The following is a 16344-nucleotide window of genomic DNA, read 5'->3' as shown; positions in this document are numbered from 1 at the left end:
TATTTGACAGAGATAGATAGCCAGCGAGAGAGGGAACACAAGCAGGGGGAGTGGGAGAGGAAGAAGCAGGCTCATAGCAGAGGAGCCTGATGTGGGGCTCGATCCCATAACGCCGGGATCACGCCCTGAGCCAAAGGCAGACGCTTAACCGCTGTGCCACCCAGGCGCCCCTCTTTCTTTTTTTAAAACGATTTACTTATTTTAGAGTGAGAGAGCACAAGTGGGAGGGGCAGAGGGAGAGATAATCTCAAGCAGACGCCACCCTGAGTGCAGAACCCAACTCGGGGCTCGATCTCACAACTGTGAGATCACAACCTAAGCTGAAACCAAGAATTGGCCGCGTAACCAACTGCGCTACTCAGGCGTCCTGACTGCGTGGTTTTCAAAGATCTGAGGAAACGTTTACTGTGACTAGAAGCAATTTCTGACATATTTGCTCTACTTAAAAAGAATTTTTTTTTGCAGGGCGCCTGGGTGGCTCAGTCATTAAGCGTCTGCCTTCAGCTCGGGGCGTGATCCTGGCATTATGGGATGGAGCCCTGCATCAGGCTTCTCCACTGGGAGCCTGCTTCTTCCTCTCCCACTCCCCCTGCTTGTGTTCTCTCTCTCTCTGGCTGCCTCTCTCTCTGTGTCAGATAAATACAATCTTAAAAAATTTTTTTTTTGCATATTATTATACTTTTTGCTTGTTGTTACATATTTGCTCTGATTGAAGTTTATGTAAAAATTTTTTTTAATATGTTAGTTAAATTCAGAGTATGTAGGAAAGCTGTTTACAGTGAAAGCTTCCTCTCTCCCCTTCCACCTCTGTATTCTCATTCCTGTTCCATTACATTAGTCTCTTTCCCCAAAGGTTAGCACTATTAATAGTTTCTCATTTTTTTTATTCACCTAAAAAGAATGTATCAATCACACTGTTTTTTTGTTCCATTTTATCACTTGATATATCTTAAAGATTGTTCCTGGAAATGCATATGGTTTTAACTCATTCTTTTTAAGAGTGGTATAATGTTCCATCGTATGGATGCAAATCACTTTTTGCAAGTGAAGCACATTAAATTTTTAAGTAATACACTAGACCTGGATTTTATTATCTTGCTGTAGTTAAATTACTACCTGAATAGAAGAAGGGATGATAAAACCATGCTTTAAGACTTGAGGTACAATGGGACCCAGTGATTTAAAAGAATTTGGCAGAATCACCTGGGGTTCTTTTAAAATACAAATTCCCGTACCTGTTCTAAGCCTACTGCATCAGATTCTCTGGAGATGGGATTTAGGGAATACCATTCCCAGAGGCATCTAGGGAAGCCTGGTATGCATTCATGTTTGAGAACCTCTGAAAACAATTCCTCTGCTTTTAAACAACAAATATCTTAAAATACACTTACCGAAACGAAATATATCCAGAATTGGGATTTTTTTTTTGAGAGGCCTACGATTCGTAATAGTGTACCTAAGTTTTAGATTATATACCTCCCCCTTTTTTTAGAGGGGGAGGTGGGTCAGAGGGAGAGGAGAGAGAGCGAGAATCCCAAGCAGGCTCCATGCCCAGCAAAGAGCCTAACATGGGCCTTGATCCCACAACCTTGAACTCAGACCTCAGCCAAAGTCAAGAGTCAGAAGCTTAACCAACTGAGCCACCCAGGCACCCCTGCCCTTCTTAATACATTTCTTCTTTTTAAAATTTTAGTAGAATAGTTTTGAAAAGGTACACAGTCAGGAAATTAAAAGACATTTATCAATAAAAGAACAAATGACATGGGTAAGAAAATACATCAAAGAGGAGAATTTGGGGTAATCTTTACCTGTCAAGAGTCTTGTTCTAAAGCTTGTTTTTAGCAGGGATTATAAGAGTAGATCTATTGATATTTTAGAAGAATTCTGGGTTTACGTGAGAAAGTTTGGTGGTCCAGGGCCACGTGTCTACACCACTAAGTATATTAATTTTTCCAGTAGTGTAGTGAGAAGCTTATGAGACTGGGATAGTAGGTAAATATTTATGATATTGGCATGCTCTTAAATCCCTAAATTAAATTATTTTTACATAAAATTACCTTTTATTCTGGGTATATCCACAACTCTTTGAATTTTCCCCTATAGATTAAGGTAGTTACATGCCATTCATTAGAAAAATGATTTTAGTATCATGCTCTTTGTGTTTATAATGCAGAGTAAAAATGTAATTAATGTAGACCAACTTGGATGAGCATAATCCTATTTATACTAATTTTTGCATGGTTGGTGTTATTCAAAGGATGTGTAGAATTTAAATGTGAGTATAATTCCTGAAAAATTCTGTTGTGGATTCTGAATTAGTCAAAATAATAGCTTATTTTATTATAACTTTTTAAAATAATGTCTGTTATGCTTTTTCTGTTGAAGAACAATTTCTATGATGGAAGTGTCTTGGCTTCTCCCTTGGATTCCAGGAAATCTGATACAGTCACAACCAAGTCTCAAAAGAAGAGTAAGAACAAACAAACAAACACTGGAGATATTCATAAGTAAGTGAGCATGATTATTTATTTATTTATTTATTTTTTTAGAGAGGGAGAGAGCGAGAGACAGAGCTCGTGTCCATGGACAGGGAGTTGGGGAGGGCCAGAGCGAGAGGGAGAGAGAGAATCTTCAGCCGGCTTCATGCCCAGAGCAGAACCCAATGTGAGGCTCGTTGTTACAACCCTGAGAGCGTGACCTGAGCCAAAATCAAGAGTCAGATGCTTAACTGACTGAGCCACCCAGGTGCCCCATCAGTTATTTATTGATCATTTACTGCATGCTGGTGTTTTGCTCATATAGTCTGCTGATTGTTAAAATTTTGTCCATGAACTTTGCATAAAAACTCTCCAGATGGTCTGAGATGGTCTGAGATTGATGTAAAGTGAAAATAAGGGTGCTACTCACATAACTTAGATGCCTGGTTAGCATGAAGAGAGATACGAAGTTTTGTCTTGTTTTATCTTGTTTTGTTTTGTTTTGTTTTGTTTTAAGAGGAAGGGGGAGAGAGTGGGGAAGGGGAGGCGGGGGAGAGGGAGAGAATCCCAAGCAGGCTCCACGCCCAGCGTGGATCCCCTGACGCAGGGCTCAGTCTCACAACCCTGAGATCATGGCCTGAGCCAAAATCAAGAGTCAGATGCTTAACTGACTGAGCCACCGAGGTGTCTCTCAAGTCTTTTTTTATCTTGATGCCTCAGGATTTTCATGTTCCCATTTTCTCAGAATTAACCAGTTGGATTCCTTTTTTCTCTTGGCTTAGATTCAAATGAGAAAAGCTAGTCCCATATAAGGTCATCCTCACTGAAAGAGTTTATATAACTTGGCATCTAGGTCATTCCCCCGCCCTTTTTTTCTCATTTAATGCACTATATTTCTTCTCTACTATACAGAAAGCATGAGTCAGGTAGTCAGTAGTGATTTAGTAGTGGAGTAGATTAGTCTCCTTACAACACCCCTCCAGGAGCAGGTAGAGTTGATGATTTTACGAGGTTATAAGCTTTCCCATAGTAATTAACAATTGGAAAAGTTTAAGAACCACAATCTAGAGTTTAAAAATAGGGGCATCTGGCTGGCTCAGTTGGTAGGTCATGCAACTCTTAATCTCAGGGTCATGAGTTCATGTCCCATGTTGGGTGTGGAACCTATTTTAAAAAATAAATTAATAAACACATGTAAGGGCTTTTGGCTCAATTGAGTAAACATGTGCAGGTAATTTACCTCCTTCCAAAACTCAGAGAGATTTTCATTTTGGAGCAGGGAGATGGGACATTTGGTGGGCAGGTAAATGAGATTGCTATCAAAAAGATAAAAATAGATGTCTCAATATCAATATTGTTAATGCTGATATATGCAAAGTAGAAATCAAGAGAAAAACCATTAAGAGTAAAGCAGAGATATTTCATATTGATGTACTGTTGTTCTGCTTAAAGGATATAACTGTCATGAATCTTCATGTACCTAAATAAATACTTTGAAATATATACAAACATTTACTAGAAATACAGAAATGGACAGATGAATTTAAAAGCAGAAATTGAGAAACTAGTAGATTAAAGTTAAAGCAAAGTTAAAAACAGATAAGGTCTAATCTCTGGAATATATAAAGAATTCTTATGTGACTTAAGACGAACAATTTCAAAGTGAGCAAAGGACATGAATAGACATTTCTCCAATGATGTATGTAGAGCCAATAAGCACATGAAAAGATGTCCAATATCATTAGTCATTAAGGAAATGCAAATCAAAACCACAGTTAGCTACCACCTCACATCCACTAGGATGTCTGTAATCCAAAAAGAGGAAAATAACAAAAGCTGGCAAAGATTGGAGAAATTGGAATCTTGTACGATTACTGGTGGGAATGTAAAATGGTGCAATTTGATAGTTCCTCAGAAAGTTAAACAGAATTACCATAGGACCCAGCAATCCCACTCCTACCTATCTACTCAAAAGAATTGAAAACAGGAATTCAAACAAGTATTTGTATATAGATGTTTGTGTCAGCACTTCAGATAGCTGAAAGATAGACAAACGCAAATGCCTGTTTGAAGGATTAATGAATAAACAAAATGTGGTATAATCCATACAACAGAATATTACTCAACTCTAAGAAGGAGTGACATATTGATATATGCTATCACATAAATGAACCTCAGAAACATGCTAAATGAAAGCCAGACAAAAAGGATTGCCTTCTGTACGATTTTATGTGAAATAGCTAGAGTAGGTCAATCTATAAAGACAGAAAGCAGGTTAGTAGTTGCCAGTGGCCGGGGAGAAGTGGGAATGGGGAGTTACTGCTTAACATATGCATGGTTTCCTTTGGAGATGATGAAACTGTTTTGAAACTAAATAGAGGTGATGGTTTTACAACTTCATGAATATATTAAAATGCCACTGAATTGTACATTTTAAAATGGTTAATTTTGTGTTATATGGATTTCATCTCTAATTTAATTTTATGTTATATGGATTTCATCTCAAATTTAAAATGATTGACAAAAAGACTACTCAAGTATTTGAAAATTAAGAAAAACTGCTAAGTCAGTCATTGGTTAAAGAAATTTTGATAGAAATAATAGAACTGAAAGTATTATACATCGAAACTTTTGAGAGGTGGCTACAGTGGTATTTAGAAAACCTTAAATGCCGTATCAGAAAAAGGGTTTGGAAAAGGGGGGTGAAAATAAATAAATAAAATAAATAATTTAAGTAAATTTAAAATAATTTTTCTTGTTCTTTCTTTCTTCTTTCTTTCTTTTCTCCTCCCTCCCTCCCTTCCTTCTTTCCATGGAGAGGAAGGTAGCAGTTGAATATTAAGAAAAATTTATCACTCCAGANTCGGCAGAAGGAGAAAGCACAAGTGCACAAGCAGGGGGAGGAGCAGAGGGAAAGGGAGGGTAAAGAATCCCAAGCGGACTCCACCCTGAGCACGAAGCCGGATGAGAGGCTCTGTCTCAGGATCCTGAGATCATGACCTGAGCTGAAACCAAGAGTCTGACGCTTAACCGACTAACCTACTCAGGTGCCCCAAGAATATATTTAAAATGACAATTCCAGGAACACATTGCTGACTTAATATTAGACAATTATATAATGTTAACCTATTAACTATTAACCTATTAACTGTTTAAATATCAAAAGCATGGGAATGATAATTTTTTTTTTTTTTTAAAGATTTTATTCATTTATGTGACAGAGAGACAGCCAGCGAGAGAGGGAACACAGCAGGGGAGAGGGAGAGGAAGAAGCAGGCTCCCAGACGAGGAGCCCGATGTGGGACTCGATCCCGGAACCCCGGGATCATGCCCTGAGCCGAAGGCAGTCGCTTTAACGACTGCGCTACCCAGGCGCCCCGGGAATGATAATTCTTAATAAAGTGGGAATAGGAAGAAACTTAAGCTGTTAAAGGATATCTACTAGGAAATTTATACCAGATATCATACTTAATGGTAGAAAATTGAAGTCATTCCCATTAAGAACAGGAAAACAAAAGGGTGACCTGCTATTTACCACTTGTGTTCAGTGTTGTACTAGAGATTTTAGTCTGCACAGTAAGACAGTAAAAGGAAACAAATGATATAAGCTTGAAAAAGAAACCATTGTTATTAGATGTGGAATATAGAAAATATATTGAAAATCTGAGAGTTCAGAGATACATTTTTAAAATCAGTGAGTTTACCAGGTTTGGTGGATATAAAATCTGTACAAAAAGTCTGTTGGAAATGAAACTTTAAGATTCAGTTTATTATAGCATTAGAAAATAAAAAGTCCTTAGAAATAAATTTACTGCAAAATCTATAAGACCTTGTGGAGAATATTATAAAATTTTATCATATTAAATGTGCAGGATTCGTGGATTGGAAGATATCTAATGTTACAGTAATGTTTAATGTCACATCTCCCCAAACTGATCAACAGATTCAGTGCGATTGAAATCACAATCCTAACCTTTTTTTTAAATTTGACATACTGACTTAAAAATTTATATGGAAGAGGGGCGCCTGGGTGGCACAGCGGTTAAGCGTCTGCCTTCGGCTCAGGGCGTGATCCCGGCATTATGGGATCGAGCCCCACATCAGGCTCCTCCACTATGAGCCTGCTTCTTCCTCTCCCACTCCCCTGCTTGTGTTCCCTTTCTCGCTGGCTGTCTCTGTCTCTGTCGAAAAAATAAATAAAATCTTAAAAAAAAAAATTTATATGGAAGAGAAAGGGCTTTCAGATACCACCAAGGAGATAAAATGTGTGGTGGAGAGTTGGATACTTTAAAATAAGTAAGTATATGTGATATTTGCACAGGGATAGATAAATAAAATGATTGAGGCAATGTAATAGTTTAGAAGTACAGCAATTTATGCAGCCTTCATGAGGGCTTTGGTGTTTATAAAATATGTCCACAAATTCCTTGATAACTCCTCCCTTAAATAGACAGAGCCCAATTCTCCACCCCTTGAATGTGGGCTGGACTTAAGTATACAAATAGAATTACCTGAAGGGACATTGTACACTTTGGGGACTAAGTTCTAAAAGGCACTCTGACTTTTCTCTTTTGGTTTACTTGCTCTGAAAAATTTAGCTGCCCTGTTGTGAGCAGCCCTATGGAGAGGCCCACGTGGTAAGGAACTGGGGCCTTCTGCCAACAGCCAGTAAAGAAGTGGGACCTCCCGAATAACCTTTGTGAGTGAGCCTTCTTGGAAAGTGATCCTCTAGCCCCAGTCAAGCCTTTAGATAACTGACCAATATCTTCACTAGACCCTAAAGAGAGATCCTAGGCTGGAACCACCCCGCTAAGCTGCTCTGGGATTCCTGACTCTCAGTAACTGTGAGATAATGTTTGTTGTTTTAAGCCACTAAGTTTTGGGGTACTTTGGGTAACCAGTACGGTAGTCGTCATTGCTCATCAGTGGGAAAAGGATGAATTTTTCAATATATGCTCTGGGACAATTGATTATATAAGGAAAAAATGACCTCGGATGTCTACTCATACTATATATAAAAATTAAGGTGAATGAAAGATCTTATTAAAAAGACAAACTATATTGGGCCATCTGGGTGTCTCAGTCAGTTAAGCAGCTGCCTTTGGCCTCAGGTCACGATCCTAGGGTCCTGGGATCGAGCCCCCGGTCGGGCTTCCTGCTCAGTGGAGAGCCTGCTTCTCCCTCTCTCTCTCTCTCTGTCAAATAAATAAATAAACTCTTTGAAAAATAAGTAATAAAAGACAAACTATAAAACTTTAGAAAAATAAAGGAGATTATCTTTGGGGAAGGATTTTTTTTTTTAGAGGATTTTATTTGTCAGAGAGCAAGCGTGTGTACAAGCAGGGGGAGCAGCAGGCAGAGGGAGAAACAGGCTCCCCACTGAGCAAGGAGCCCATTGTGGAACGGGATCCCAGGACCCTGGATCATGACCTGAGCTAAAGGCAGACACTTAACCGACTGAGCCACCGAGGTGTGGGGGGAAGGATATTTTAAAGAGCAAAACATAATTAGATTATAAGATTAAGAATGTTTTTATCAGGTCGTCTGGGTTTATCAGTCCCACATCTGGCTCCTTGCTCAGCGGGGAGCCTGCTTCTCCCTCTCCCTGCACTATCCCTGCTGTGCTGTCTCTCTCCCTGATAAATAAATAAATGAAATTTAAAAAAAACACAACTTCCTTTAAAAAAAAGTTTTTATCAGAATACCTCTAGAGGATAAAATGATGATCTTTTATCTTTAAGAAGGTATTTTAAGTTGGGTCACCTGGGTTATTCAGTAGGTTAAGCATCTGACTCTTGATCTCAACTCAGGTCTTGATCTCATGAGTGAGTTCAGGCCCATGTTGGGCTCTACGATGGGTGTGGAGCCTACTTCAAAAAAAAAAAAAAGAAATTTTAACTTATTTAACTGAAAAAAGGTAATGTACTATTAAAGAAATACCCACCTCTGAGTAAGAAAAAGGTCAGTAGAAAAATAGGTAAAAATTTTTGACTTCATAGAAAACAAAACCTGAAAGTTAATATATATTTGGAAAGATATTGAACCTTATTAGTGATTAAGGAAACACAAATTAAAATCACAGTGAGGTAGCATTTCACACTCATCCTATTGGAAAAATTAAGCTTTCTGTCATTATTAAGTGTCCTAGACAATAAGGAGCACTTGCATGTTTGGTGGAAGTGTTAAAATGTTGATGCTCTAGGGCTCTGGGGTGTAGATGCCAAAGAAGCCCCAGGAATCAGGACTGTTCCCAGCAGTGCTATTCACAGTCGCAAAGAGCAGAAGCACCCAGATACCCCCAAGTAGAACTGAATACTGTCCAGCAGTCAGAGTGAGTCTAGCTGAGGGTAGCATACAGGAATCATGGAAATGGATAAAGAAAACAAGTTGTAGAATACATGCACTATGATTCCATGTATGTGAAGATCAAATCATGCAGCACGAAGCAATACATGCTGAGGGATTCAAATGTGTGGTAAAACTGTTTTTAAAAGTAAGAGGGGCGCCTGGGTGGCACAGCGGTTGGGCGTTTGCCTTCGGCTCAGGGCGTGATCCCGGCATTGTGGGATCGAGCCCCACATCAGGCTCCTCCGCTGTGAGCCTGCTTCTTCCTCTCCCACTCCCCCTGCTTGTGTTCCCTCTCGCTGGCTGTCTCTATCTCTGTCAAATAAATAAATAAAATCTTTAAAAAAAAAAAAAAGTAAGAAATAAAAAACTCAGGATAGTCACTGACTCTGAGGTGGGGGACAAAGAGGAGGCCCCATAAAGGATTTTAAAATCAATGATCCTCCCCCCACACTTAAACCAGGTGATAAATATAAGGATTTTTATGATAATATAAAGATTTAAAACTTGTAAAAATTGTAACGTACATATATTAAAGTGCACTAATCTTAAGTGCAGTTTTGGTGAATTTTTACCTATGTATAAACCATCCTCCAGATTAAGCTACAGAATATTTCCGAAAGGTTCCTTGGTGCCTTTTCCCAGTCAGTATCCCCCTCCCTGAACCATGATGTATTGTGATTCTTACATATGTTTTGCAGCTATTCTCTTGTAAGCTATTTGTTCTCATGAGTTAGGCCTATATATACTCTCTTAGATCTTTAAGACATAAGTGAAAAAAGGAAATCACAGAAAAATATGATTGTTTTAAAAAAGAGAGAGTGTGTGGGAGTGCCTGACTGGCACAGTCTTTAAGCGTCTGCCTTCGGCTCAGGGCGTGATCCCGGTGTTACGGGATTGAGCCCCACATCAGGCTCCTCTGCTGGGAGCCTGCTTCTTCCTCTCCCACTCCCCCTGCTTGTGTTTTGGGCTGGAATTAGGCCAGAATACCTGAGACAAGGAGATAGAATACACTCTTTCTGATCAATCAGCCAAGCAGCAGACCAGACAACCTTCACATAAATAGCTAATCTGGCTTATTATAATTGGTTACATGCCACTTGTCTGTCAAACCATTCAAACTTTGGTAAACTCTTTTTTTTTTTTTTTGGTAAGGTATTTGTCCCCTAAATCTCAGTTTGGGTCAGCATCACAGTTCGAAATCGTACAAGAAAGCAGGAACTCCATGTTGAAGGTATGTGGATGCGCAAGATGTTCTTAGTACGGCAAGTTTATTAATGTGATCGATTGCTAATACTTAAAATTTCCTGACTTTTTTTTTTTAATCACTGTAGTGTATGGAATACCCTTTCTTAGTCATCTTAGGCTCACCAAGAGTAGAAATCAACAAACTTCTTCTCTAAAGGGCCAGATAGTAAATATCTTTGTGGCCCACTCTATTCAGCTATGCTGTTTTCACGTGAAAGCATCCACAGACAATACATAAACAAATACGCTTCTCTTTGACCAAGTAAAACTATTTATAAAAGCAAGCAGCAGGCTGAATTTGGTTTACGGGCCATGCTTTGTGGATCCCGGGCTTAGACAATCAAACTCGCAAAACTGAATAGGCTACCCCCGGTACCAGCTTCAGGTTAAGTGAAAATTAGAGGATGAGTAACAGCATGCAAGTGGGGAAGCATCAGGCATATCTGTGCAGCAGGAGTCTTCACTGTAGAGCTTTTAAGTGACAGCCTGGAAATGAGACAATGCAAGGACTGTGGTAACCACCCTGGCTTAGAAGCCCTGTGCCCCATAAAAGTCAGTTATTTATTGTAACAACCCATGGGTGTAGCTTCCAGGGGTCCTGGGAGGGAACACGCCAGGTCAGAAGACTTATAAGTCCATTACAGAAGCCAAGATTTGGTTTCCTATTGGGTGCTTATAGATCACTCATAGTTCTCTTATTATAGATGCAGTTCACTGGTGAGGTCATTTTTACCATAAGCTATGTGGCCTAGTAACACAGGTGACATTGCACCTTTATCAGGTTTCCAGGAAAATGGAACTAGGAAATGTGAGCTGACACCAAGGTTGATTTCCTACAAAGAAGTTTTGTTAACCCTTTACTAAGAGGTTTTAAAACTCAGCTGGGTAGTTTAAAACCTATCATTTAATTGGCGTTTACCATGTGCCAGATTATGTATTATTTTCTTCAGTCTCCATCACAAGCACCAACTCTGTAAGGTAGGTATTCATTCTTGTGCCCATTTTACAGTTAAGAGTTAACTAAGGCGCACGTAGATAAGAGACTTGTGCAGGGTCCCTTAAGTAGAGATGCTAGGGGGAGGATTCGAGTCCAGATGGTCTGGCTCATACTAGAACTGAGGATGGAGGAGGCCTTGTAGGGTGGGGTATTTGTCCTACCCTGGTGTTCATATTCATAGCAAAACTAGGTAAGTAACCTGGAATTTATCCAGTCCAGACCGATCTGGTTCATAAGAAATGCTATAAGGAATCATAAAAGCAAATCGAAGTAGGTAAAAGAACAGATTTAAGGTCTCTAACAACAAGGAGTAACTTTTGTTCTGAGGCAGATTTTCACCAAAGCCTTTCTTAATAAGGCTTTTCTATGGTCAAAACTAATCCTAGGTCTTTACTTACCTAAGACCTGCAAGTGAAAAGAAAAATATACTGGCAAAGGTAAGGGTTCTTTTTTTTTTTTTTTTTTTTTAATTTTCCTCTTCTTTTTCTTTCCTTCCTTCCTTTTTTTCTGTCTTTCTTTTCTTTTTTTTTTTTAAGCAAGGGTTCTTAACCTAAGGTCTGGGTCTGTGGTTAGAATCTAGAGAGTACATATGAACTTAAATGGAGGAAAAGATTTATCTTTACTTTTACCTAACCTGTCACTCCTTTAATTACAAATGTATACATCAAACCATAATACTGTTAGCAAAAGCTGTGCCCTTGGTCATCAGTGGAAAGCACAGGTTTTTATCATGTTACATTTGTGGCAGGTTTCTTGAGATACTGTTACTCATCCCTTCTTCGGTATTAGACATCCTCCTTAGATCTTACTATTTAATGTATTAATAGATGCACATTACATCAGGAATGACAACATTTTAATAATTGTGTTGCAGTATAAATTATTCCCTTTGTAATCCTATGTACTTATTTTTATATTTTAAAGTATTCAGAAGAGGTCTGTAAGCGTCACTAAAATGCTGAATGGTAGAGAGTCCACGGCACAAAAAGGGGCTAAAACCTCTAGGCTAGAGGAAGTTCATAAGGTGAAAGAGAGGTTAGGTCCTGGTGCCAGTTTATTGGCCATACACAGAATCTAGTTTGTGGGTTTTAATCTGTAGGTTTTCATGGGAGTGAAAATGAAGGAATGCCTTAATCTAAATTGGCACACACGATAAAAATACTATTCAGAATTAATGTGTTATTAGTAGTGATGCTAACTATCTTAGAGCGAAAACTCAGAGTATCACGATAATTAGACTTCTCTGTTATGACTTGATGTTTTTCCCCATGGCTCACTCGGTCTTTTTCTGTTTTCTACAGGAAACTGATAGTAGTGTTGTAAAGAGCCCTATGTGGCAAGATACAGAAATCGAGGAAGATATGCCAACACTTTCTCCACAAATATGCATGGAAATTCAAGAACAAGGTGAAGAGTCTTCAGAGTCACCGATGCCTCAGTTATGTGCCAGCGGTAGAGAATGGTGCCCTGAAGGAAAAGTCAAAATGAGACCGACCAATCATGGTGAAGAGTTATGTGTCCTAAATCATGAGGGACCTGAAGCCAGAGTTCCCTGCTCTGGAGAAGCTGCAGTTAGGCCTTGTGGCAAAACAGAGAGTGGGTGCACTTTATCAGGTATGACACGGGTAATCGGGAATAATACAGTTGAGACAAAAAATGAAGAGTCTTGCCTACCGATCAGTAAAGATGTTTCCAAAAGAAAAAACCCGGAATCTTTGTCTGAAGCAGTCAGGGATTCATGTGTTTCTGCAAAAAGAAAGAAAATGTTCCCCGAAGCTTCCTCAGACCAAGAGGAAACAGAAATCAGCTTTACCCAAAAACTGATAGATTTGGAATGCTTGCTTTTTGAGAGACATAAACAAGAAGAACAGGATAGGTTGTTAGCGTTAGAGCTTCAGAAAGAATTAGATACAGAACAAAAGAAGCCAAACCGGCAAAAAGGATCCCCAGATGAGTACCCTTTACGTCCTACATCTTCACCTCCAGACAGACTGCTAAATGGACAGAGGAAGAATTCCAAAGACAGGAGCTTCAAAAGACAGACTGATGGAGAGCATTCAAAATCTCGGAGAGGCTCAAAAAATGAAAATTGGCAGTCGTCTTTTAAGATCCAGTTGAAACATTCAGTTAATGGGAGAAAGATGCCAAATTCTTCTAGAGATAATTGTAATGTATCTAAAAGTGCTCATTCCCTACAGCCTAGTAAGTCACAGAAAAGTATTTTTCAGATGTTTCAGAGATATACAAAGTAATGCATGGGGAGAAGGAGTGTTTTGTAATGTAGTAAAGCTGGATTATGAAGCTCTCTTCTATCATAGACTCTTCAGAATGGTCACACTCATTGTCTATAAAGGACTGTGTGATTACAAGGGAGGAGCATGTAAATGTGTTTCTGCCAAACTCAGTGGTAAGAAGGAGTCCCAACCCTTTGCTTTTTTAATAACTGTGATGTACTAAGTTTGACAATCCTTATGGATATAAAAATGCCTTGGCGAACTCCCAAGAAATTTTCAAGCGCCATTCTGTTTCCCAAAAATGCATGTTTTATGGCCTTTGCTTCCCTTCTTGTCCTGACTAGTAATCAAAGCAAGATAATACCATACCGGGTAGTTAGGAACCCAGGCAGGGTAAGTTTTCTTGCTACTTTGCCATGTATTTGCAGAGCACTTGAAATGCATCTTCCATAACACTAAAGTAATGTAGTTTTCATCTCCACTTCAATTATTTTAACCATTGTAGCATTTTCTTCGATTTAAAATGGTTTATGATCAATGTGAAATCAGAAAAATCAGAGTTTTCTGGAAAATTAGGGATTAGTTGACAGGAAACTAGGCTCTTGATGCAAAAGGAGTTAAGAGTTGGGGTGTGGCTCAGTGGGACAGATTGACAGTTTGGAAGTGTTGGAACTGAGAGAGTAATCAGAAACTGGGCCTGGAATGGAGTAGCAGGTGAAGTTTGGTAGAGGGTTCTCCCACCTCTCTTTGCTAAATGACATGGAAAACACTGGGGTTTTATAGCTTTTCACACCATTGTATCTGGTGTCAAATTCAAAATCAATTGCTAAATTGCCTGAAATTTAGGGATTTCACATTTCAATTAATCTGCTATTCCAGGAAAAAAAAAATGGGGCTTTACTGTAGGAGAGTTAAATATCATAATATCTTTTGTTGTGGGACCTGAGATATAACCATGTGTTTATTTTCTTACATTATCATTTGTATTGATGTTGACTTTTGTATGTGTTTATGGACAGAAAAAGAAAGTCTGATGCTTGGGTTTTGCCGTCTTACCCCTGAAAGTTAAATCAGAAGGCAGTGATTTCATTTTGTGAAATTTAACTTAGAGACTATTAACCTTTTTTCATTAGTATGAACAACTTTAAGCAAATAGGAGTTTTAACAGCATTTCTGCTGTTCTCTAGTTGTCCATCCTTTTAAAGTAAAAATAAAACATCCTAGAGCTAATTCTAGCTTAAATTTGTCAATATTTTTGTACATTACTAAGATTTTTTTCCTCCAAATTTTGTAACTGAAATTCTGTTAATCTTTGCATACTTACTGGCATCTATTTCAATATTGGTTGGGTAATTATGGGTAAAATTCTGATGCTAATTTAAAATTTAGTTTGCCCTTTCTCAAAAAAAAAAAAGCGATTGCCCTCTAGGAAATGATTGTGCTGAAATGAAGTCTAGTCAGAAACTAACCAAATTTCTCCAAAATACACTAACATCTGTCTTCTCATCAAACCAATATTTTTCTAAGAGCAATTTCATGTCATGTCTTAGGGTAGACACTGTTGGAACTCCTCAAAAGTTGTATAATTAAATTTTCCTGGAATAGTCCATGACCAAAAAGGGGGAAAAAATAGTGTGACGCATACAGGATTTATACATTTAACCACTTAATTGTCTGTGAAGAAGTCTTCCTGACCTTAAGATAAATTTTAATTTCTCTGTTAATTTTTCTGATAGTCCTACTTTATATGCCTTTTCAACAGAAACTAATAAATGTTTTGTATCAGTCACTAGAGTGTATTGCTACTTTTTCCACTCATTTTTGTGGAGGGATAGGAGAGTGTTTAACTTCTCAGGGAGCACCATAACTGTGCGGAGGTTGAGAATCTGAAAATTAAAATAATAAAAATTAAAATGGAGTATTACATGTATTTTACCACAATTAAAAAATAAAAATTAGCTACATAAAAATAGGAAGTTCTGCATAACAAAAACTACTACTATAATGGAAAATTGGAAGATATGGCAAACGGCAGGAGAGGTGGGGGGAATAGATGCAATTCATCACAAAGAGCCCATTTCCTTTATACAAAGTATACATTATGAAAATGACTAATAACTCGAAAATGAGAAATGTTCCCAAGAAACATAGTTCCCAGGAAAGGAAATACAGATGTCTTTTAAATATGTGAAAAGATGCATAATGTCACTTATACTAATGTTTATACATTTTTCTACCCTTCATATTAGTTAAGACAAACATGCTTTTTTGTTTTGCTTTTGTGTATGTATGTGTGTTTAAATCTTGGCAAGAGTGTGGGGAAACAGGCACTTCTCTGTTGGTTGTTATCAAGAGAAAATTTAAAATCCCAATTCCGAATTTGGCAATTCTATCTCTAGGAATTTCCTAAAGCTGTCTTTACACGTGTGTAGAATGACATGTACAGAATATTTTTGTATGGCACTGTTTATAGTAATAATCTTAGAAAAAACCTTAATGTCGCATCAATAGATAATAAATGATGGTACAATGAAATACTATATAGCAATTAGCAACAACAAAACCACTTTACTGATATGAAAAGATATATACATGTATTTTCATAAAATGTCTAGAAAGAGAAGCAATAAATGTTGCCAATGGAGAGAAACCGTGTGGCTGGGAGATAGGAGTGGAAGAATGATTTTTCACTCTGTTCTTTTCTACTTTCTGAATTCAGTCATACTGAATGTATCATCTAGTCAAAATCTAAATGTTTTTAAGATGTTGCAAGATAGGAGCACCTGGGTGGCTCAGTCAGAAGAGCATGGGATTCTTGATCTCAGGGCTGTGAGTTTGAGCACCATGTTGAATATTAGAGATTACTGAAAAAATAAACTTAAAAAATATATTGCAAGATGGGGCACTTGGGTGGCTCAGCCGTTAAGCGTCTGCCTTTGGCTCAGGTCATGATGCTGGGGTCCTGGGATCGAGCCCCGCATCAGGCTCCCTGCTCGGTGGGAAGCCTGCTTCTCCCTCTCCCACTCCCCTTGCTTGTGTTCCC

At 38.3% G+C, this 16344-nt stretch overlaps 1 protein-coding gene across 1 annotated transcript in view; it reads left to right on the top strand.

Moving 5' to 3' along the window:
* Window positions 1–15236, top strand: part of RNF168 (ring finger protein 168) — a 46984-nt gene extending 31748 nt beyond the window's left edge. The window contains exons 6-7 of the mRNA XM_002916758.4: window positions 9978–10056; window positions 12369–15236. Coding sequence (XP_002916804.1) covers window positions 9978–10056; window positions 12369–13319 — 1030 coding nt within the window. The 3' untranslated portion in view covers window positions 13320–15236. The remainder of the gene's footprint in view (window positions 1–9977; window positions 10057–12368) is intronic.
* Window positions 15237–16344: the final 1108 nt, after the last annotated feature.

This window comes from Ailuropoda melanoleuca, chromosome 1 (assembly GCF_002007445.2).
Source record: "Ailuropoda melanoleuca isolate Jingjing chromosome 1, ASM200744v2, whole genome shotgun sequence".
NCBI lineage: Eukaryota > Metazoa > Chordata > Mammalia > Carnivora > Ursidae > Ailuropoda > Ailuropoda melanoleuca.
This window is presented reverse-complemented; position numbering and strand designations above follow the sequence as displayed.